The sequence below is a fragment of the Panthera onca genome, chromosome D4 (assembly GCF_046562875.1).
Source record: "Panthera onca isolate mPanOnc1 chromosome D4, mPanOnc1 haplotype 2, whole genome shotgun sequence".
Taxonomy (NCBI): domain Eukaryota; kingdom Metazoa; phylum Chordata; class Mammalia; order Carnivora; family Felidae; genus Panthera; species Panthera onca.
In genome coordinates this window covers 42903324-42929512 of record NC_138351.1, presented here as the reverse complement: position 1 = coordinate 42929512, position 26189 = coordinate 42903324, and the positions used below count along the sequence as shown (strand labels likewise).

Here is a 26189-nt window from a genome sequence, read left to right as displayed (position 1 = left end):
CCTGCTTCAGATTGTGTCTCCCTAGCTCGCTCTCTACCTCTCCCCCGCTCACACTCTCTCTCACCCTCTCTCTCTCTCTCAAAAATAAATAAACGTTAAAAAAAAGTTTATAAAATATATATGTATAAACATTGAGTATAGTTAAGTCAAAGCAGTTTTCACTTAAAATAATGCTGTGGAATAAGTCAGCTTTTCAAAATGTGTTTATATATAAATTCTAAATTAGTTAAGTGTGAAACAAGATAGTGAGAAACATGATTTTAAAGTACATTATAAATGGCATTTTATCCTAATACATTAAAAATTATTTTGAGGCTGTAACAGTAAGCCTCCCAAAGAAAGTACGAAACTGATCATCTTCCATGTTAAAAATGAGGAGGAAAAAAGTATAACTGAAACAATAATAAAGTAAAAATCATAAAAAGCTAATTAATCATTAATGCTAACATATATCCCAACTACAGTATGACAAGGCTTAACAGCATTCTGAGCCTAAGTTAAGGTAGTACAATCCAATCTCCTCTCTACCAACTGAGAAATTAAAATACTTTAGCTGATGACATTTAGCCACTATCAATAGTAGCCCTTCTGACTGGCAAGAAAACAAAGCTAACTAATACTGACATCTTTTTCTCCTTTGCTGCAATGGCAAATTCTACCAAGTCAATTCAGCACTGCTAAAAAGACAACAGAAACTTTTAGTCCAAGTGTAAGTATTCCACATCACAATTAGATAATCCCTTGTGAAAGCTGATTCCCTAATGCTCCTATCTCCTACTTACAGTAATTGTTGTCAAAGAATACTTGATCATTGTGAGATAGCCTAAATTGGTTTGGAGTAGGATATACATTTTGTCATGTGTTCATTCAATAAGCATTGTTGAAATTTAAATACTAATCACTTAGGGGAGTGGGAGAAACAGGCTTCCAGTTTTGCAATGAATATGTCATGGGAATAAAAGACACGTCACAGGGAAACTAGTCAATGATAATTTAACAGCATTGTCTGGTGAGAGATGGTAGCTACACTTGTGGTGAGCATAGCATAACATATAGAGATGTTGTATCACTATGTTGTACACCTGTACAACATGTAACACTGTGTCTCAACTATATTTGAATTAAAAGAAAACACAAAATGTCGTAGCCTAGGGTAGTTGGTTGTACATGCCTAAAATGTTACCAAAAATAAATAAGTAACCTACTAAGTAAATAAACATATCTAATAGGCTCCTGTGTATCACCAGGCCACACAGGCCATTAGTCATGAGAATGATGGTACTTATTAACCGCAAGCCTCAAAGGACAAGGACTTGTACAACTTTGTAACCATTGCGTCCAATATGGTAGAGTCTAAAATAAACATTTGAAAGGTGGGGAAAAAAAGGCACATTCCTATGTTAAATTATTAGGGAGTCAAAAATGTTTTTAAACATTTAATCCTATTATAATGAAATGGTAATTGAACAAGCAGTTTACAAATTTACATATTGTATGTTTCCAACTATATAAAATATGTATTCTCCATTTTCTTTGCATACCTTTACACACACACAGAGCCACATGTAGGGTGCAAAAGTGAAAGCATACTTAGGACCTAATAGCAGGCCTCCCTTCTTAGGTCTTCTGCCACCTTCTGGACTGAAGTAGAGGCTAAGCACTGAGGCTAAGGTCTAGTTTTCCTTACATCTCCTTGTATCCTCAGTATACAACCTGCCACCACTACCTGTCTTGAATTCACTGGAACTAATCTCATTTTGCCTTTTAATATGATTTATCATCATAAAAGCCCTAACTCCTGTATCAGTTCTTATGGAATTATCATACTCTCATGCTAGAGAAACCCAAAAAAATGAACCAGTAAAAAGTTTGCAGATTTAAAGTCAAACTAACCTGTAAGTTTTGAATAAACCTATTATATAGCCGGAGTTTATTGCCATGCCTCTCTTCTCTACCTTACCTTTTATAAACAGACATGGTTTGAACTTCTCATTCACTCCTCCATATCCACTTAAACTCTTTCATATTTCCCATTATGTTGCGTTTCGGTACTACATTCTGAGGTTTATAGGTCAATTTTCTAATTCTCTCTTTAGCTCAATAACTCATTGCACAAGGCTAGTCTTATTAGCAAAACAAGATAAAGACAATACAAAAATTATGTAACAGACCAATTACCCTCATAAATAAAGATTTAAAAAACAAATAAAATATCAGTAAAATTAATGAATTAGCTTATGAAAGGTTGGGAATGGCTCAGGTATAAAAAATAAAACATTTGATAAAATTTACCACCATTTATATATGATATTAATCAGGCTCCTTAAACTGATAAAAAGTATCTATAAGAAATTTATGGCTAACTTTCTTATCCAAGATGAAATATTACCTTTAAAATTAAAAAACAAGACAAGTACACCCACTCTTACTGCTTCTATTGAACTTTTGTATGGTAAAATGTAAAAACATTGGTATAACACATTAGGATTTTTTTTAACTTTTAAATTAATTAACGCTGATTGTTTACCAGGCAATATATATTTTATTAATTAAATCAATAAAACTAATCTCACTGAACAAATATGTCACTACAACAAATGATTTCTGTGCCTGAGTTAACTACAGAAATACTACATATATAGTAAAACTTTGGATTGTGAGTAACCTGTTCTGTGAGTAACACATTAGGATTTTTAAGGGAAAAAAAGTGTCATAATTTACAGACTATCCACATAGAAAACCCAGAGGGATCTATAAGACATATTAGAATTAATAAGAAATTAACAGGGTGACTGGATATAAGATAAACATTTTAAAATCAACTGCATTGCTATTCAGAAGAAACAGAAAATCTAACAAAAAGACAAGTAGCTAAACAGCAACAAAAATGTAAGCCATTCAGAATCTAATAAGAGACAGTAGATATTACATATCTAATAAAGAGATATAAGACCACTATGGATAATATTATAAAACTTTGTTTAAACGAAAAAGAAGTCCTAAACTGAAGTAGACATAGCATATTTACAGATAAAAAAGATTTAAAATGCTAAAAATGTCAATTCTTCCCAAATTAATTCCCATAACATTTTTCAGGGAACTTGATAGCTGGTTACAACATTATACTGAAGAGTAAAGGATCAAGAATATCCAAAGCACTGTTGAAGAAGAATACATTGAAGAGATCTATCGTATCAGATATCAATATTCATTATAAAGCTATAACACAGTGTTATTTCAGAGATTACAAACAATTACCCAATGCAAATGAATACAGAGTCTAAAACAGACCCACTTAAATACAGACCCATTTATACATGAAATAAAAAATGTCAAAGGAACCAATGCAGATCACTGACAAAAGGGGTGATTATTAACACAATAAAAAGTGAAGAAACAGATTCTTAGATTTTTCAAAAACCAAATTGAATAATCTTTTACACAATAAACAAAAATCAATTCCACATAAAGGCTTATATGCAGAAGTCAAAACTATAACACTTTAGACAAAAATATCTTTTGAGGTCAAGATAAGGTAGGATTTCTTAAACAAGATACAATAAACACAAAGTCTAAGAGAAAACGATGAGGTATTCAACTATATTAAAATTAATAGCCATTTTTCAAAAGACACCATAGAACATGTAAAAAGACAAGCCGCAAGAAGACAGTTGCAACAATTAAAACTGAAAGCTGAGACTACTGTCTGATCTCTAAACTCACTTCCTCTCTTTGGAAATGGACACATATTTATTGCCCAATATTTGGGGGCTCATATTTCCCAATATTCTTTGCAATTCTTTGCCAAATAATGCTGGCAGAAGTAATATGTGCCACTTTGAAGCCTTATTCATAAAAACTTCCTACATATGTTTCTCTAGGCCCCTTTTCCCTTCTTTTTGGCTGGAGTAGACATGATTGCAGCACGACTTTAGTAGTCAAACTGAAAGCTAACGGAGCCCAAAGATGTAAGGAGCCTAGATCTCTAAATCACTGCTTAGAAGTTGAAAATCCAAGTAATACTCACATGGGTGAGCTATGTAAAGAAGAAATAAATTATTTTAAGCCACAGAGATCTGGAGTTTATGTAATACAGAACCTTACATTATGGTCAATAATATAATAACTAACAAAAGATTAGCATCTAAAATAAAGAACCTCAACAAAAAGACAAGCATTCTAATGGGAAAATGAGTAAAAGATACAAACAGGTATATCATGTAACATAAACGTGAAATGCTCAAGCTCATTAGAAATCAAAGAAATACAAACTGAAACCAGAATGAGATACTATTTTATCCCTTTTAAGAATGCAACTAAGAAGCCTATAATTTAGACAGCCACTATGGCAAGCAATTTGGCATTTTCTTGTAAGCCTGATCATTTGCATATCCATGACAGGCTATTTCACCCTTAGAAATATATCCTAGAGAAAGTCTTGCACATGTGGGTAAGGACACATGTACTACAAAGTTCATAGCAGCAGTGTGTAAAAATTCCTATAGCTAAAAAAAATGTTCACTGACAAAAAGAGTGGATAAGTAAATTGTAGTTCATCTATACAATAGACTGTTCAGAGAAAGGGGAAAAAGGTATAGCTACACTCAACAGCCGTGAGTTATCTTACAAAAATAAAGTTAAAAAAAAAAAAAAAACCAGTTTCAGAGCATAGTAGACAAAGAGGAGGATATTTTTAAGGTTTAAATAAAAAAAATACCAAATGATAAATTATTTAAGAAACAGTTTTAATAGGTAGGACTTAAAAAAATTTTAAATTAATATCCAAGAGAGTGATTACCATTAGGAAAATAAGTAAAATGGGATCAAAGAGGAGCACGTCAAGAGTACTGGTTGGGTACATAGACATTACATTTATCTTTCTGTGGATTTCAAAGATTTAGTAATAAAATTTTTGAAAAGAAAGTGAGAACATAAAGGAAAACAACACAGAAAAACAGTTCTCTGCCACTTAGGAAAGGAAGGAATAGACCATCAGTGAAAAACCTACAAAATAAAAATAAACAAGCATGTGGTTAAAATTCACAACTCCAATCTTGTGGTCTGCTGTTAGCCACCTGAAGTGAATCTCATTCACAGGTAAATGTAAGGCTGAGGTTTCTTTCTTGTCCTCTACTGCAAGATATTCCTCCAAGGCAAAAAAACAGAACTTCTGCATGAGAAAGATAAACAAGCACTCTGAAATAAGAATAGGCAGTCATTCAGAATTCAGCTAGTTAAGAGCAGGGTGCTAAGAAATCAAAGGTCACAGGTTTCAATCCCATATGAACCAATTAGCTTTGCCCTTTTCTGTGGCAAACCCTGTCAGTTAGCTTACCAATAATTCCGATTATAAGTGAGATCAGGAAGAAGAGAAGATAAATCACCACCAATATAGGAAAACATTTCAAATTTACTAACATGACACAAGAAGTGCTTTTTCTATATATTAAGACAACTAATTAGTAACCTATTACTCTAAATGCCCACCATGTAATATTCATAAAACTCTTGTGAGGTAGGTACTTTTATAATACCCATTTTACAAGTGATAAAACTGAGACTTAGAGAAATTAAGTAACCTGTCTAAGGTAACAAGGGATCCAGACTACAGAATTTATGTTGTAATCTATTACTCTAAATGTAACCCCCAAAAATCATGCACAAAAAGTCCCATCATAAGTATCTGAGAAGCACTTACCTAGACTATTCTCAGGGCCTATGCCAATTCATTTCCACCAAGGTAAAACTCCTAAAGAATTTTCAAACTGACATACAGTATACTTTCTCTGTGAAAGCTTTGACAACTCTCTTCCTCTCCATACACATGTTCCTTGTAAAGCTTCTTTCCACAAAGTTTGCTCATGCTTCCATTATAGCACATTTTATAATAATTACTTTCTTGTCTGCATAGCTATCTATAAGATTCATAAAAGCAGACTATCTTATTCCTCTTTGTATTCTTTCACATTAAATCTCATACCTAGAATACAGAATTTTAATAAGCACTGACTATGTAACTGAATAATGCATGAATGAATAAATAACAAATGGATGGATGGAAGAATGGATAAATGAAAAGATGAGTCTAGGTGGACTAAATCCTCAAGAAGAGTTACAGTAAGGACATGATAAAGAATATGTTACTAAGTTGTAGCAAAATCCCAAGTCACCCATTTCTCTCCATTCCTATTACTATTTCCCTGAGTCAGGGCTTCCACTTCTCTTTGTATAACTTCAGTGTCCTCCTTCCTGCTAGGAGAAATGCTAGAATAATATTTCTTGCCTCAGAATATGGCAAACCTGTTTGCCCAGTTAGTTAGCCCTGGGAATCCTGGATTCATTTTTAATTCCTCCCTTCTTCCCATACTTCACATCTAAGGCACCTTCAGATCTTGTGGGCTCTACCTTTGAATATTTCCAAAATCAAACTATGTCTCACAACTTAATCTAAGTACCCACTGAGTTTCATCTTTACCCTCACAGCAGTCTCTTAAATTTGTCCCCCAGTTCTCATCCTTGTTTCCCTGCAGTGTCTTTTCTGTATTGCAGCCAGGGTGATCCTTTGAAAACTGTAAGTTAGATCTTATCATTCTTCTGATTGAAACACTCCAATAGGTTCCATGCTGCATTTCTATTTGAAACACACCAATGAATTTCCATCTCACTTAGGGTAAGACCTACATCCTTATGGTGGCCTAACAAGGCCCTAGGAGACCTGAGCCCACATCTACGTTTCTGAGGTCACCCCTTACTTTTCTCCCCTCAGCTCTCTCAGATCTACCCATACTGGAGGATTGTTAATACAGAAGGCAAAAGATCCTTGACAGAAACACAGAACTGCAGAAAAGAAGGAAGACCACTCAGATGAATAAAAATTCTATATGAATACTAATTTTTTAGTGATAATAATGATAATATCTTAGAGGGTAAAATATATATATAGGATCAAAATATAAGACAAAGAAGACAAAAAAAGGTGAAGAGATAAAGGATAATGTATTAAGTTCCTTGCATTGCATTAAAGTGATTAAGTAGGTGTAAGTTACACTCTACAAAGTCAAAAGACTGGGGAGTTCACTTACAATAATGGCTGAGTTGATCCTCTCAGATTAAGCCTTCTACATATAACTGTTTAAACACTGAGCAAAATATAAAAATAACCATCTGAAGATAATAGAGAATAATCAACAGAGGAAGAATCTGGACAAGAATTGATCCTGGGAAAATAGAACACCATTGAGTGATCTTCCCATTTTTACGAATTTTCACCTGAGGGTGGCCCACAAGAGATACTGGGTCAGAAGGCTAAAATTCCAATAGAAACTTACAGGAACAAAGTTTAGGCCTGCCACTGCCGCCAGAAAGGGGAAATTTTAGAAAAGAGAAAACAGTATGACTAATACCTCAAATATTCATGCAACTAGGCAGACCTCTAAACAATCCGGATAGGTGAAAAGAACATAAAAGCAATTTAACTGCACCAACCTGAAGGGAACTAGGGCTTAGAGTTTAAGTCGAACCTAGTTAAATTCTGATTAAAAACAAAACAAAAAAACTTCAGTACTTATGTAAGTAGTACAACAGAAACCAGAGTATCTATAACATATCTGTTACAATATACACTACACAATCCCGAATTATTAGACACAGAGAAAACATTAATGTGACCCACGTTCAAAAGCAAAAGAAAACCACTAATCAACAAACCCAAGGAGTCCCAAAAGTTGGAATTAAAATTTAACGATTTTAAAAGACCTATTTTAACTATTACAATAAGGACCTAAGGAAAAATATGTTTGCAAGATATAAACAAACAAGAAAACTCCTATAAATAATAGGAAAACACTATACTAATGAATCAAATGAAAATTCCAGCACTGAAACATACAATATTTAAAGAATATTTCACAGAAAGACGTAAAAGCAAATTAGGGATAACAGAAATGTCAGTTACTTTAAGGTCAATTACATTAACAGAAATTAGCTAATTTGAAGATACATAGATATTAAGATTGAAAAAATGAAGAGAGACTCACTGATCTCACTGACAACACTAAAAAGTCTAATACAAGTGAAATGGGAATCTCAAATGGAGAGGAGAAAGGAGTCAGAAAAATAATTGAGGAAACAATGTCAACACTTTTCCCCAACTTACTGAAATAAATAAAAACAAACAAATTTTATTTTTATTAATTAATTATTTATTTATTTTACAAAAATCATGAAACCCAGCAACTGGAAGAAGGCTGGCTGACTACAATGAAAACCATACTTGGAAACAAGTAGTTAAAATGCTTAAAACTAAATTATTTTTTTAAAAGAAGCTAGACAAAGCTGGAACATCACATTTAAGTAAACAATGAAACAAAGTCCCTCTGACTTATTATCAGAAACAGCAGGGTCCAGAAGACAGGAAACAGAAATTTTTAAATTGCTCTTAAAAATATATAGAGTTTGGGCACCTTGATGGCTCAGTTGGTTGAGTGTCCACCTCTTGATTTCAGCTCAGGTCATGATCCCAGAGTCCTGGGATCAAGCCCTGCATCGGGCTCTGTGCTGAGCATGAGCATGGAGACTGCTTAAGATTCTCTCTCTTTCTCTCTCTCTCTCTCTCTCTCTCTCTCTCTCTTTCTGCCCCTCTCCCACTGTCTCTCTCTCTCTCTCTCAAAAAAAAAATATATATATACATATATATATGTATGTGGGGCTCGAACTCACAGACTGTGAGATCATGACCTGAGCTGAAGTCAGACACTTAACCGACTGAGCCACCCAGGCGCCCCTTAAGTTTATTTTTTTTAAATCATTTAAGTATGTGGGTTTTTTTTTATTTTTTTAATGTTTATTTATTTTTGAGACAGAGACAGAGTGTTAGCTGGGGAGAAGCAGAGAGAGGGATCCAAAGCAGGCTCCAGGCTCTGAGCTATCAGCACAGAGCTGGACACAAGGCTCAAACCCATGAACAGGGAGCTCATGACCTGAGCTGAAGTTGATGCTTACTGACTGAGCCACCCAGGTGCCCCTGTAATTTTATTAACTTTAAGTGAATTAACACTGCAATGAAAAGGAAAAAAATTGTCATAATGAATAAAAAACACAGAACCCTACTACTTTAACATAAAGACACCTATAGGTGGAAATAGAAAGGATGGGAAAAGGTATACCATGTAAAATGTAACCATTAAAGAGTTGGATAGGATCAATTAACATAAAATTGGGTTTCAAGTCAACAGAATATTATTATAATTAAAAATGTTCAAGTAATCAGGAAGACATGATAATCAGGAATTGTATACAGCAAACAAAATACCTTTAAAGCATGTGAAGCAAAAATTAATAAAATTAAAGGGATAAATAGAAAGATCAATAATCATATTGGGAGATTCTAACACCTCTCTCTTAGCAACTGACAGAAAAACTGATAAAAAATTAAATACAAAAATCATTAAAGACAGAAGATCTGAACATTATCAACAACGACATAATTAAAATTGATATTTAAGGAACACTCCACCTAAAAGCTGCAGAATACAAATTATTTGCAACTATACATAAACCATATTCTGGTGATACAAGTCTCAATAAGTTTCAAATACAGTAACATTACACAGTTACTATTTCTGACCACAATATAGTAGAGTGAATAGAAATAACACATATAAATTGTCCCTGACTTACAATGGTTCAGCCGTATGATGTTTCAACTTTATGATAATGAGAAAGCAATGTGAACCCAATAGAAATTGTATTTTTGAATTTTGAATTGTGATCTCTTCCCAGGCCAGTGATATTGCAGTAGGATCCTCTTTCACGATGCTGGGCAACAACAGTGAGCCTCGGTTCACAGTCAGCCACATGATCGATCACAAGAACATTTACCACTATTCCATACTCGTACAACCATTCTGTTTTCTACCTTCAGTGCAGTATTCAATTCATTACCTGAGATACTCAATATTTTATTACAAAATAGGCTTTGTGCTAGATGATTTTGCCCAACTGTAGGCTAATGAAGTATTCTGAGTACGTTTAACATAGGCTAGGCTAAGCTGTGGTGTTTGGTAGGTTAGATATATTAAGGATATTTTCTTTTTCATTAAAAATTTTTTTTTAATGTTTATTTTTGAGAGAGACAAAGTGTGAGTGGGGTAAGGGCAGAGAGAGAATGAGACACAGAAATTGAAGCAGGCTCCAGGCTCCGTGCCTTCAGCACAGAGCCTGACACGGGGCTCGAACTCATGAACCATGAGATCATCACCTGAGCCAAAGTTGGACATTTAACTGACTGAGCCACCCAGGTGCCCTAAGCACATTTTCAACATACATTATTTTCAAATTAGGTTATGGGGATGTAACTCCATTGTAAGTTAAGGAAGATCTGTACAGGGAAAAGAAATTCCTAAATATTTCAAAAGGAGGCAATACACACCTAAGTTATCAAATGGGCAAGAAGAAAATCACAAGTTAAATTAGAAACAATTTCTAAACAAATGCTTATTTATGAAGTTGATGAGCTGATACTAAAATTTCCATAAGTAGCACCTGGGTGGCTCAGTTGGTTAAGCATCCAACTTCAGCTCAGGTCATGATCTCACAGTCGTGGGTTTCAGTCCTGCAGCAGACTCTGTGTTGGGCTCTGCGTGGACAGCTCAGAGCCTGGAGCCTGCTTTGGATTCAGTGTCTCCCTCTCTCTCTGCCCATCTCCCACTGATGCTCTCTCAAAAACAAACATGAATTTTTTTTTAAATTTCTATAAAAAAGCAACAAAGCAAGAATATACAGAACATTCTTAAAAAAGAATAAAGTGACTTACCCTATCCTCATTTCAAGAGTTACTATAAAGTGACATATATGAGTGGGTATTTCTCTGGACTCTATTCTGTTCTACTAATTATTTTGTCAATAATTATGCCAATACCACACTATCTTGATTTTCTTTTAGCCTGATAAATATGTATAAAAATCAGATAGTGTAATTCCTCTAATTTTTTTTCTTTATGAAACTTGATTTTGCTCTTTTAGGTCCCTGGCCTTGGCCATTCCCTGAAGATCTTAGAACTGGCTTATATTTCTCAAAAAGAAAAAGAAAAGAAAGGGAAGGGAAGGAAAAGAAAAAAGGAAAAGGAAAAGAGAAAAGGAAAAGGAAAGGAAAGGAAAGGAAAGGAAAGGAAAGAAAAAAGAAAAGAAAAGAAAAGAAAAGAAAAGAAAAAATACAAAAAGAAAAAGAAAAGGAAAAGAGGAAAGGAAAGGAAAGGAAAGGAAAGGAAAGGAAAGGAAAGGAAAAGAAAGCTTCTTGGAATTGTGATTGAAATAAAATGAATGATTAATTTGGGAAGAACTGAATCTTAACAATATTTTATCTTCTGATTCATGAATTTGGCATAGCTGTCCATTTATGTATATATGTATGTATGTATGTATGTATGTATGTATGTCCATTGTACTTTCCAGTGTATAGATCAAGTGTGTATTTTGCTAAATTTATCCTTAATTATTACATAGGCTTTGATGTTACTATAAATGGTATTTAAAATTTTTCAATTTCTAATTATTTCTTTCTAATATTAAGAAATATAACTGTTATAAAGTGATGCTGTATTTTGCAATACTGCTAAATTTACTTACTATTTCTAAGCGCTTTACCATAGATTCAGTAGAGTTCTATACAGATGTTCATGTTGTCTGTGAATAAAAAGAGTTTCACTTTCTTATTTGTAATTGGTGATTTTGTTTCTTGCCTTTTTTTGTACTAGTTAGAATCTCCAGTACAGTGCTGAAAAGAATGGACTTGTTCCTTACCTTAGAAGGAAAGCATTCAGTGTTTATATTAAGCAAGAAACAGTATGTCTTACCCAAACTCTTCTAGTAAGAAGGAATATTTTGCAATTTCTATTAGGACACCAGCATCACTTTGATACAAAAATCTGACAAGAAACATTCAAGAAAGGAAAACCATAGCCCAATATTCCTCCTAAATATAGATGTAAAAATCCAAAGCAAAACATTAGCAAATCAAATTCAGCAATATACAAAAACAATAAAACAGTACAACAAAGTTAGATTTATTTCAGGAATGCAAAATTAAATTAATAATTGAAATCAATCAATGTAATTCACCATGTTAACAGAATAAATGAGAAAAGGCTTACTATCATCTTAAAAGATGTGTTGTATACATTCAATACCTGTTCATGAAAAAGCTTTCATCAAACTATGAATAGTGGCAACTTCCTCAATGTGATAAAGGACAGCTACCAAAAAAAAGATACTGTAAGGTTTAAAAATAAGCAAAACTAAGGGTGCCTGGGTGGCTCAGTTGGTTAAGTGTCCGACTTTGGCTCAGGTTATGATCTCCCTGGTTCCTGAGTTTAAGCCCTGAGTTGGGCTCTATGCTGACAGCTCAGAGTCTGGAGCCTGCTTCAGATTCTGTTTCCCTCTCTCTCTGCCCCTCCCCTGCTCAGGCTCTGTCTCTGTCTCAAAAATAAACATAAATAACTTTCATGAATCAGTAAGAATCCAGCAGAAAAATGGATAAAAGTCATAAATAGAAGTTTTGCAGAAGAGGGCATGCACTTGGCTAGTAATCATTCAGAGATGTGTTTTTATCACTGATATGCACATTAAGATCAAAATAAAAAATCATACTTGAATTAGTTGCCAACAAACTAAGAAGTGTGACAATACCAAGTGTTAAGGAGGATGGGAATCAACAGATCTCTTACATATTGTTGGTGGAGTAAAATTTATGAAAACCACTTTGAAAAATAAGTATTTTGTGAAAGTAGCATTTTTATACTCTAAACCCAGGATTTCCATTCCTGGATATATATTCCACCTAAATAACCCAAATACTTATCTAGAAATGAATGTATAAATACTTATGATATAATCACATAAAATGGAAAATTTTAAATGAGCAAAAATAAATAAACAGCTAAGCCAAACAACATAAGTGAATCTTAATAACATAATGATAAAGCAAAACTGCCAAACCCCAGGCAACAACACATTATGGTATTTTTATAAATTATAAAACTAAACAACATATTACTTCCTCATAATTTTAAGGCGATAAAACCAAAATAATCAGAATGAGGAGTGCCTGGGTGGCTCAGTTGGTTGAGCGTCAAACTCTTGATTTTGGCTCAGGTCATGATCTCATGGTTTGTGAGAGTGAGCCCCATATCGGGCTTCGTGCTGTTAGTGCAGAGCCTGCTTGGGATTCTCTCTCCCTTTCTCTCTCTGCCCTTCCCTGCTCTCTCTCAAAATAAATAAATATTAACAGTTTAGTGGTTAACTTTGGTGAGAGAATCAGGGTACCAGATAGGGCAGGAGCATACAAGTAGATGTAAGTCATTAATCATCTTCTATTCTTGGATTAGTTGATGGGACAAAGGCCATTTATTGTAATAAACAAACAAGTAAATTAAAATAACTAAAATAGGCCTATGTGTGTAACATAATACTATGTCATGATACAAATTTTATGATTAATTCTGTGCACCTGTTATCCAAAAAATGTAATATAATGCAATACAAATTTAAAAACTGCTGTCTTGGTGGTTGGGTGGCTCAGTCAGTTAAGTGTCTGGCTCTCTATTTCAGTTCAGGTCATGATCTCAGGTCATGATTGAGCCCCAAGTCGGGCTCCATGCTGACAGCATGGAGCGTGCTTGAGATTTTCTCTCCTTCTCCCTCTGCCCCTCTCCCCTGCTCATGCTCTTTCTCTCTCTCAAAATAAATAAACTTTAAAAAATTACATTATATTATATTATATTATATTATATTATATTATATTAAAAACTGTTGCCTTAAGGTTGAATTGTTAGCAAGACAAAATAAGCTAGATTCAAAAATTACTGTTAAGGGATCATTAATAACCATTTAAGTACTCAATTATATGTTTGTGTTAATTCCATTTCTGAACTAAATTAATACATTGTAAAATGTAAAGAAATGCCAAGTGCCTTAGCACTTAAATAAACTTACAGGAATGAGATTATTTTCTTTCAATACATATACATATTTTGAATTTTTTTCTTTTAGTTTGAGAGAGAGAGCACATGAGCAGGGGAAAGGGGCAGAGGGAGAGAGGGAGAGGGAGAGGGAGGGGGAGAGGGAGAGGGGGAGAGAGGGAGAGGGGGAGAGAGGGAGAGGGAGAGAGAGAGAGAGAGAGAGAGAGAGAGAGAGAGAGAGATTGAGAATATGAATCTTAAGCAGGCTCCATGCTCAGCCCAGAGCCTGCATGATACTTGATCCCAGGACCCTAGGGTCATGACCTGAGCCAGAATCAAGGGTCAGACACTCAATCAACTGAGCCTCCCAAGCACCCCCTTACACTATATATTTAGAGCTGAAAGTTACCTTTAAGATTATCTTAAAGAGATATCACTGAACATTTCTATGTGCCAAACTCTGCACTTGATATGCATTCTCTCATTAATGCTTACAAAACTCTATGATATTGTTCATGAGGAAACTTTGGCTAAAGGGTTAGGAAACTTGCTCAGGTTCACAAAGCTCACAGGCAGGGCTATAATCTGATCCCAGGTTTACCTGACTCCTGAACCTGCATATTTATCTTTACATTTACACTACCTCAGAAGCTGGAATTGCACCAGGAAGTAGGTAGAAAGGTCCTGTCCAAAAACATACATCAAGATAGTGGCAAAATTGGGACTAAATGGTAGTAAGTATCATATACCAGGCATTATGCAACTACTTTATGAGACTTCCAATTTATACTCTTTCCATTCCATTTCCTCATTCAATTTAAAAGTCTCAAAATGGGCATGACCTATTAATTTGCTGTTCGTTATTATATTTCAGTCAAGTGTTTCATCATCATAACTATGCCAGTTATACCCTAGATTTATTTTAATGTTTATTTATTTTTGAGAGAGAGAAAGAGAGAGACAGACAGAGCATAGGTGGGGGGGGGGGTGAAGAGAGAGAGGGAGACACAGAATCCATGGCAGGCTATAGGCTGTGAGCTGTCCACACAGAGCCCGACATGGGGCTCAAACCCACAAACCATGAGATCATGACCTGAGCTGAAGTCAGATGCTTAACCAACTGAGTGACCCAGGCACCCCACCCTATATTTCTATATGCATTTCTATATGAATCTATATTGTACATAACATTGATGTCAACAAAGAGTACAAAAAATAGCACAATATAAAACCATCTTCCAACACTTACATTCTGATATATATAAATTTATTGAAATGTGCTTTAGTCAATTGTAGGAGAAAATTTGATATTGTACTGGGTAACATTTTTAGAAAATGTCTCTCACCTGTTCTGAGTGCTCTGAATCACTTTCTTGAGGTAAAGGATAGGGTGCTCCTTGTGATTCCTGAAGCTTTTCTTTTAATTTAGCATTTTCTTGCTCTTTTTGAAATAGCTGATCTTGAAGACTAACAACACTTTTCCGGAGCATAGCTTCACTTGATTTTGTGGTTTCAAAGCAAATATGTAACTCATTGTAAAGCTGTTTCAAAAAATAGATCCAAATTTATTAACAATCAATAAAACAATCATGTCTGTGTAAATATACACACATGCATATACATACCTATAAAGACTACATATGATATAATACTTGCTCTCAAGTGATTTTAATATTCCAGAAACAAGATATAAACAAATGGAAAACGAAATAATATAATCAATTATCAATATAAAACTACAATTGATATTAAAAAGGCAGTATGGATTATTGGCCAGTGTAATATAGGAAAAGCATGCTAAAATTCCTAAGGCGGGTGAAAACACTTTAAGCTTAGCTATATTAGAGGGCTTTACGAAAAAGAAAGGACCTGAACTGAGCCATAATACTATTATAGGAATTGAATGGAAACAAAAAAGTCATTCTGAAGGTGGCAGAAACGTGAAAACATTTTGTACTGTTATAAGAGACAGGGAGCATAAGATGTATCAACCCAACTGAACTCAATATATACATTTGAAAGAAAAAAAGGAAAAACCAAGAGTCTTTCATTGAGAGTTCATTAAGTTTAACTGATATAGTCCCACTTAGTATAAATTAGCATCTACTGCTGCCAACAGGGGAGGAGGAGGCAGAAGGAATAGCAAGAGACAGTCAAGCAGTAAGACAACAGACAGAATGTAAAGACTCCTGAACACCAGATTAAGGAAGGTGCGCTTGTTCCTGTAGGCAACTGGGGATAACTGAAGACCTTCGACAGAGTGTGATAAAATAGAAGACATGTTCTGAAGCCATGATAGATAACTTAAAATTTTTTTTAACTCAAGGCAGAATTAAATAAATTTAAAACTAGAGTTTATTAAAAGTGAGACAGTATATGGCATGTATATAAGCGGTTTCATACAGAGTCACATATGTTTCACAATGGTATTCCTCCAGTATTCATAAACTTACTTGGTGATGAAACTCCTAACTTAAAATTGTGACAAAAGGGATAATTCAATTTGTGATAACTGATTTACATAAAAAATCCATTTGTATATTTGTTGATGACACTGGGAAAGTGACCTAAGAATCACAATATTTGGGTTTTTTAGTAGGGCTAGTAGTGAGGTAGTAAGATCTTATAATAAAGCAAAAATCCCCAAGGTTTTTTGCTCAAATTTGGGAGTTTGCAAAATTCCCAAGCTCAAAATTATGTAGCTAATACACTAGGTCTTTAGGTTTGCTCACCCAACTTAAGATTGAGGGAATCTTCCATTAGCTGGCCTTGCCTCACGGAAAGAAATTTAACTACACAAAAGACGCCAGAGTACTTTTCTGTATGTATGCTATACTTCAATTTTTTTTAAGTTTAAAATTTAATAAGGTTTGAAAAACTTCTCTAAATGCTTTTTCTCAGACACATACTTTGTCATAAAAACAAGATCCTCCAAACCACTCTGACATAATATACTCAATATACATTTTATGTCCTATCAGGGATTGTACCACTGTATTATTGTAGATACTTCAAATAACCCATTTCACTTTACAGCCAAAGTCTAAGCAATTGTTACAAAGGAAGGGTTGCCTTTATGATTTATAAAGAATTTCAGGAAACAAATCTGTACTTTCCCTCTCAATTACCTTTACACCAGGGAGTATGTCCAATGTCCTTTCCACAGTTGAGAGCATCAGTCTAGAAGGGAAGAGACAGTAGGAACCTGACAGCCTTTAAGGAACAATGAAGGGATCAGAGTGGGCCTTATAGTGACCTACCTGTGCTGTGTTGCTGCTTTCATGATTGAGTTCAGGTAGAAAAGGAAAAAGCAAAATCTGGACACAAGAGCTAAACTTTCTAGAGACATTTGAAGCTAGGATAAATGAAGGTCTGCCCAACAGCATACAGAGTCAGTTAAAAGATTATTTAACTACTTTCTCTCTTATTTGTATGCTTTAATAATACTAATCAGCTTTTACACAATCAATACAAATTAATCTTTTTGTAGGAAAATAATACTAACAAATTAAATATTAGTAAGATATTTAAAATGTTAAATAACTTACAAATATCAAATTATACCTCAATTTCAAAATATTAAAAAAAAGAATTTACAAATTTCAAGTACTTGAGAATCTCATGAACATTGATCAAGTGTTGACAAAGCAAAACTTATAGTTCCCCTTACACTGCTCAAGGTACAGGAAGAATGATAGTGTGTGGTTAGGACAGAGGATAAATTTCTGACCATTAGTGCCAAGGGTGTGGTATATTTTCTTTGAGTGCCATGTCTTGGGATCTTCCTTCATAGATATAAGGTTCTGAGCCTATTCGTACATGAAAGAAGGCACTGTCTTTATCTCTCTTCTCTTGTCTCCTCTCACGTCTCCCCTCTTTTTTGCCTCTGTAAAAATAGACTAACTGCTCTCTTGTGTTCTCCACTTTGCTCTGCCATGCAGTTTACACAGGTACACTCCTATTCAGAAGTTGTTCTGGCTTGATCTGATGTAACTCTAGATACTGAGGCAAACTCTATCTTTCTCTGAAAATATCCATCCTTCCCAGCAGCAGGTGGAATAGAATCAAAAAGGCCCAGAACAAATCATCTAGACCAGCTCTACTCCAGGAATTGGCACAGACTCTTTTATTCCTTGGTTCTTATTCCAAATACGCATCTCCTACTTCCTATTTTCTTTGATGGCTGATTGGACTTCACTTATTCAACAGCAGTAAGCCCACTCAGTTGTGGACGCAGAGTAAAGGACACAAAGACAGCCCTGCAGCCATTGTTAGTTCTAGGCCCCAGGCCATCAGTAGCTTGGCAAAATAATAATAATAATATTAATAACAGTAGAGTGAGTCAAAAAAGTCTCAAGTGAGTAAATTAGGTAATGTAACAAATTAATTCATCTGCCTTGGTTTAGCATCTGGAATTAGTAACTTTATTAGCAGTAACAATCGTTCAGAGTACTCTTCAGACAGGCCCTTTTCTTGACAATTTCTTTCCCCTTAGAGTCCAAAAAGCTGAAATGGATCAGAATTTTTTGCAAGATTCTGGCCTATAAAAATATTTAATCATACATTCCCTTATACACTTTACAAGTACATTATAATCCATAAATAATTTAATATGCTTACTATTCTTGATGCTGTTTATTGTTGAAGAAATTAAAGTTTAAAAGGTTAAGAGGATCTCTAGGGGATAGAAAGCAAGTTATCTCCAGAAACAGGACACCAAACTCCAAGCCCTTTAATTTTCAGGGACTTCTACTGAAGTACTCTCCTTCCCTCGCTTTTATTAGTGTTAAGGAACAAGATACTTTATGAACCTTTACAATTTTGGAAGTGCATATGCTCTGTGACCCAATGACTAATTTGGCTAAAGAATAAAATTTTCCTTACTTAGTGATTAAGTATACTATTTGTTACTCTGACTGAGACAATAACTTCTACAATTGAAAACCACATCTGTTTGCAGCAGAAAAATGAGAAGAGAAACTCTGATTTAACATGCGGTTTAAACAGAAAGAATGCATCAGCTAACTCCTTATTTTCCCATACTGATATTAGCTTGTGTCATATAATTATCATTAAATAGTACAAAAAGCGATAAAACACATATATAGTATCCCAAACATATTAGATGGTCTAGAAATTATAAATGTTATGCAATCTCTATCTATAGTTATATCACACACATGTATATAAATGATGTGCAAAGGTAGAAAAACAATTAAAACTTATAAATGGCTACAGGCTCAGCAGAAGAAAACACACTAGCTTACTTTTATTTATTTTGATGGGTCTGTCTCTTCCAGAGGAGCCCTCCACATTATTAGGTTTTGTGTATAAGACTAATGATTTATTATGGGTACCTCTGGAAAAATATGCTTCACCTCTTTCCTGGGCTCAAAGTTTTTTCCAGTTTTCTCTCTTCACCTTTGTCTCCCTTTCAGGTTCCCCTCAACTTACCACTGAGGGCAACTAATTTTATCTTTCCTGATAATGAAATGAATATTATGGAATAAATCAACTTAATAAATGGGAGAAAGGAGGAGAAATGGAGGGAAAACAAAAATAAAAAAAAAAGAGTTAAGAGAAGAGAATTGAAAGAAAGAGCACAGAGGAAACAGAAACTCCATGAGAAATAGTAAATTAAGAAGACCTAACTTGTGGGTGCCTGGGTGGCTCAGTCAGTTAAGCATCTGACTTCAGCTCAGATCATGATCTCACAGTTCATGAGTTCAAGCCCTGTGTTGGGCTCTGTGCTGACAGCTCAGAGCCTGGAGCCTGCTTCAGATTCTGTGTCTCCCTCTCTCTCTGCCCCTCCCCCACTCGTACTCTGTCTCTCTGTCTCTCTCTCTCTCAAAAATGAATATAAATTTTTTTTTAATTTTAAAAAAATTAAAAATTGCCATGCCATAGCATAATAAAAGAAACCACATTTTTATAACCAGGACAAAGAGTGGCTGAAGAATAATGATGACAGCCCTTTGCACAGAGGATAGTAACATGCGAGGATCCCTCTTCACCAAAAAGGATGTAATGGAGTCAGCACTGCACCCAAAATCGGACTGGAATTCATGACCCTGAGAACCAGTCACATGCTCTTCTGACTGAGCCAGCCAGGCACCCAGCAATGAACTCTTTTGAGTAATATTTAACTTAGGTATCAAGATAAATTTCCCAACATAAAGTTACTGAACATTAAAAGAATTTTGATGAGAATGAATGATGCAAGTTTACAGAATCTATTTACAGAACGTTTAAGACCACATTATTCTATGTATAACTGAATGATACAGTGGGCTTTGTAATAGAGTTTAAGATTGTGGGTTCTGGACCCAAGATCACCTAGATTTGAATTCTACCATCTTTAAACAATATTCTAAGCCTCAATACTTGATCTATAAAACAATAAGGAATAATAATAATATACCATATAGGGTTGGTGTGAGACTTAGTGACACAAAAGGCATTTTCCCAGTTGCTAATACACAATAAGCTCAATAAATGTTCACCACTATTACTATATGGTTGCTGGATATGACTTGCATTGTGCCTCAGCCTATATCATTTGTTTCTAAAATAATGTGTGTAAATGGAAACACAGATTCTCCTTGGCTTATCATAAAATCTTATATTGTTTATTTATGATTGTGCTCCAACTAGATGGCCTTTCTACTTGTCTTCTTAGTTTCTCCATGTTTTACCACTTTAGAACTATTTACTCACCCAAATAGTTAAAAATTAAGTGGACTAGAATATTTAAATTAAGACAGAAAAATATGCCTGCAAAGTTTGAAAATACTCTTACTTTCAAGTAAGAATCTATGATTTTTAAACTGCATTATCCAAAGTGGTATATCATTGCACACAACTCCTTAAGGTTCAACAATTTAACATTTACTGATCATCTCTCATGTGGCCACAGGTCCCCTTCAAACTTCATGATGTCCTGTGCATTCTCAACATTTAATAACTTAAATGAGGCTTTTTTATGTATGAACTAAGAGTAAACTGTAAAGCATTAATATGATGTTACTAGCTTTTTCATAAAAGGAATGGTTTCCTAGGCCTGGGTGTGAGGGGTGTGTGTGTGTGTGTGTGTGTGTGTGTGTGTGTGTGTCTGCATATTCCATACTCTCTAATGAATACTAATGGTCTGAACTGACAACAAAGAAATGTTTATTGCACCTTTATTTACAATAGTAAAAAATTTAAACAACATACATGATCAACACTGGAAATATGGTTAAATATATTGCTATTCCCAAAATAGTTATATGTCATGATATTGTTTTAATATAATGTGAAATAAAAGATATTAGTGTATCCACAGATATGTTAAAATGAACTTTAAAAGACTGAAAGGAAATATTCAAAATGTGAAACAGCATTTGCCTCTGGGAGATGGAATTATAAAAGGTTTTTTCTGTGTTTTGATGGGTAATTATTTACACACAGACTACCAAAGAAAAATTAAATGTAGTATCTACTAACTTCAGGCAAAATTCACAAAATATAAATAAATTAAGGACTTCTGAATTGAGTGTAGGTGAGTATACTAATGAAAACTTTATGAATGAACAATTATAATTATCTAAAATAACTTTAAAATTAAAATACCACAAAGAGAATTAAAATTTCAGAATGAGTATCAAGTAAAAAATCAGTTAAGTTTCCTATACAGCACCTCTAAGCAGTAACTTTTGAGGAACAAGTTGGAAGAAACAGGAATTCAAAGTGGAGAAAAGAAAAAAAAAAAGTAGAGAAAAGAGAGTACAATAAATAGACTAAATAGGGAAATTAAGCCAGATCTTTAGCATCAGATGTCAGTTTGCTCCTTTTTCCTGCCTCTATATTATTCATAAGCACAATATATTCCCATTAAACCTCTCATTATCTAGAACGATTCTTGGAGCATTGTCATAATCCTGGGGAAACATGCATAAGGTTTCAAAATTCTCCAAATTAGAGTTTGATAAGCTCTACTTCTCCCAATTTGGTAAAGACATTAACTAGGGAATTTATGACTTAAGGTAGATTTCATATAAGAAGAATTATAAGAAATTAAATTGCTTCACTGATGTCTTCTTATCTGCTCAGAATAAATATCACATATATCACTTCATCAAAGGGAGTCTCTTATCCCTAAACATAGGAAAAGGTCCAAGCTATGTACTTCTGCTATTACAACATACATTACTTACATCATACATACATACAACATCATCTTACTCCTGCTACTCAGTTATCAGTGATCAACTAGATTTTAAGCTGTAAGAGGTGAAGAATAAAGGTAGTAAAAAGGTTACCTATGCAGACATCAGGGGGAAGAGCTTTCAGGAAGAGGATGCAAATGCAAAGAACTTGAGGTTGAAGAATACTTGGATGTTCAAGGGAAAAAAACAGAATTAAGTGTGGCTGCAGTGGAGAGATTAAGGAGAAGAGATTGCAAAAATGAGATCAGAGAGGTAATGAAGAGCCAGATCATGTACAGTCTCCCAGGTTATAGCAAGAACTTGGGAGTTTTATTTTTCATGAGACAGGAAACCAATGGATTGAGGTAAAGGAAGGAAGGACTTACTAAGTTTTAGCAAGAACATCCTGACATCTGTGTTGATAATGGACTCAAAGGGGATAAGGTCAGGAGGAAAGAAATAAAGTGAGAAACTATTCCAAGAATTCATGTGAAACCTGATAGTGGTTTGGACAGAATGGTGACAACAGGGGTAGTAGAAGTAGCAGAATTTCAGACATGTATTGAAGGCAAAGCAGACAATAGCTTAGTTTGAAGGTGTGAAATCTGAGATGCTTATTAGGCACACAAGTTAAAAAATGTTAAGTACACAATTAGATATACTCTTTCCTAGTGGCGCCTGGTGGCTCAGCTAGCTGGTTAAATGTCTGACTTGATTTTGCCTCGGGTCATGATCTCACAGTTGTGAGATCAAGCCCTGCATTGGGCTCCACACTGGGCTCCTCACTGGGCATGGAGCCTGCCTAAGATTCTCTCTTTGCCTCTCCCTCTGCCCCCTCCCTCGCTCATACTTGGGCACATGAGCACTCATGCTTGCTCGCTCTCTCTCTCAAAAAAAAAAAAAAAAATATATATGTGTGTGTATATATGTATATATATGTATATATGTGTATATATGTATATATATGTATATATGTGTGTATATATGTATATATGTGTATGTGTGTGTGTATATATATAGATAGATAGATAGATATACATATATAAATATATATGTATGTATATCTTTCCTAAAGTTCACACAAGACATCCAGAGTAGATAATCAAATGTGGGAGTCATCATATGGACAATTATGATTTTTGAAAGCCTAGGTGACTGGATAAAATCACGTAGGGTGTGAATTTAAACACAGGAAAAAAAAGACATCCTATAATTAGGGACGAGGAAAAGATGTGAAAGAAACAGAAAAGGAACAGCTAGAATTGAAGGAAGAAAACTATACAACCGTAGTGCACTGCAAGTCAGCAGAGGGGGTGGGGGAAAGAAGGTATTTCAAGGAACAGCGAGTCATCAACTAAGACATATGTTGCTGATACATTAAATGAGGATTGATATATGATCACTGAATTGAGCAATGTGGTGGTCACAAGTAATTCTGAGAGGAGAAATTTTAGAAGAGTGAATGAAAGGGGAAAACTTGACTGGAGTTGGTTCAAGAGAGAACAAGAGAGGTGAACTTCAAGAAAACTTAAGTTTTTCAAGGAATACTGCTGGAAAAGGAAAAGGAAAAGGAAGAGAAGGAAGGAATATATATATATAGTGGGGGTCAATACATGTTTTTTATTGTTTGTTTTGTTCTTTTCCCCAGATCAGAGACATCACGGCCTGTTTATACGTGGTTAGGAATGGTCCAGTAAGGAAATGATGCTATAGAAGAGATGGGGAACATCTCCTTCTATGAGAGAGTTGGTAACAACAAAAAGTTGGAGAGGAAGACCGTAATAATCATCAAATTATAAATCCACACTATATATGTTCATGCTGGAGGACAAAGAGGAGCAGGAGGAGAGCCAGAACTCTATGTATTGTAGTGGAAATACATCCAGTGCACATTTTTGAAAATGACAAGTTAAAGAACAGTAAGTGTAAGTTAATAAATATTAAAATTATAACATGCCTCGATTTGTGATTATGTGTGTATGTACACACACATCTAATATCTAATGCATGAAAAGGGTCTGGAATGACTATTCAGATGATTATCCCTGGGGACAGATGAAATGAATTGGGGTGAGTGGAAGGGTATTCGAGTCTGTTAGACTAGCAGTATCAGGACTTCTATACTATTATTTCTGTTTCTTATAATAATGTATTCTTGTAATGTTTGTATAATTAACAAAGAAAATAATTTTAAAATATTCTGTTCTCCTAGAGAAATTCTCAGACACATTCAAATATTAAGAGTGGTTACTTCTGGGGCAAGGGCTTCAGGTAGGCAGGCAGAATACTTTATATTTTTATTTCATACACTTCTGTATTATTTAAGAATTTATCACAAGCATCTAATACTTTGGTAATAATTATTTTAATTTAAAATGTTTAAGTATTGGGGCGCCTGGGTGGCTCAGTCGGTTAAGCATCTGACTTCGGCTCAGGTCATGATCTCGCGGTCTGTGAGTTCGAGCCCCGCGTCAGGCTCTGTGCTGACAGCTCAGAGCCTGGAGCCTGTTTCAGATTCTGTGTCTCCCTCTTGCTCTGACCCTCCCCCGTTCATGCTGTCTCTCCCTGTCTCAAAAATAAATAAACGTTAAAAAAAAATTAAAAAAAAATAAAATAAAATGTTTAAGTATTCAATTGTGTGAAATGATTCAGAATCTACAAAAGTTCTCAAGTAGGTTATAAAAGAGATGGTTGCTCTATGTAGGGATCGCTAAAGAAAATCAGCCAAAAAGTAGAATTAAGGCTGAAACATTTTGTCTTAAAGTTTTAGTCAAGCAACTAAAAAAAATTCTTAGAACACAAGATTGAAAAATGAAATAGCCAAGGAAACACTGCTTTTTTTCCTCTTTACCAAGTTCTTTCTTGCTGAGAGTAGAAAGAGTAAAAGAAGTATTAGCATATAAGAGAAAAGGGTTATGAGGTTATTACCAAGCAACCTTAAAGATGTATTTGAATATAAATTGCCATGGGTGGGGGGCTTTTAAGCAAAAATTAAGAAAGAAAAAGAAATATTTGAGGCAAATATACAAGTGAAAAGGATGAAAAAATTAAAGTTACTAATAAGATCCAATTTTCCAAGTCATTTTAGTAATGGAGCCTGGTTTGGAGGCAAAAGCAAAATAGGCAATCCCACCATACAGAACAAAAAGAGGAAGCGGTTCTATTCTAAGTGGAGAGAACAGGCCCTACCCTTCCCTCCTTATCATCTGCATCCTGAGGGAAACTCTAGAGGAACACAGAATACAGATTGAAAACCACTGTTCCAAAGCATTATTTAAAAATAAGTGCTTAACGTTTACTTAATAGTTATTTACTATTACTACTAACATAAAAATGTTAATTATAGGTATTGGATTTTCATGGTCCTTTTTTAGAAGAGGGAGTTAAATAGAAAACAACAACACAGATTGCACTATTTAACCACTCTAAGCCTTGGCTGCCTCAACTATTAAAAAGGAATAAAATCAATCTTATGAGATTGACCTATACAGAAACCAAATTATTTCTATAAATAACTTGGTACACTGCACAAAACATAAAGAATTCAATAAAGGTGGTTTTTTTAATTACTAGCCATAATTATTGTTGCTGAGTCAGTCAGCATGCCTAAATAGCTGGGTAAGCCTTCTTAAGTGGTTCCTAAAACAACTGTAAAGTAAAATGACTACTTAAAAGAAGCAGACAAAAAAGAGAAACATCCTTGGAAAATACTGACCCTGAAACCTTCCTCAGCATACCCATTTGTGTCTGTGCAGATTTGCCAATGAAACAATGCACAATTGTATAATGAAAGACTGCTTTAGGTCATAAACTATAATCATAACAGAGGAGTGATTTCTCATAATAGAAGGCTGAGAAATTCCATTCCCCAAATCCTTTCTGGTTTGGGGGCTACAGTCACAGTATGTTTCATAGTAGATATTGAAATTCCAATTTATAAAAACAATATCCTACAGAGTAAATTTGCATCTATATCTTAAATGTTTCAGCTTTAACAGCCATATAGAAAAGTCACAAAATTTTAAATATTACCAAATTGAGCTGTATT

At 34.5% G+C, this 26189-nt stretch overlaps 1 protein-coding gene across 2 annotated transcripts in view; it reads right to left on the bottom strand.

Annotated features, from left to right (window-relative positions):
- The window catches only part of CNTLN (centlein), a 311202-nt gene that overhangs the window by 162717 nt on the left and 122296 nt on the right, over window positions 1-26189 (bottom strand). For both annotated transcript variants that reach the window (XM_078436769.2, XM_078436771.2), the window contains exon 8: window positions 15302-15496. In XM_078436769.2, the coding sequence (XP_078292895.2) occupies window positions 15302-15496 (195 nt within the window). The remainder of the gene's footprint in view (window positions 1-15301; window positions 15497-26189) is intronic.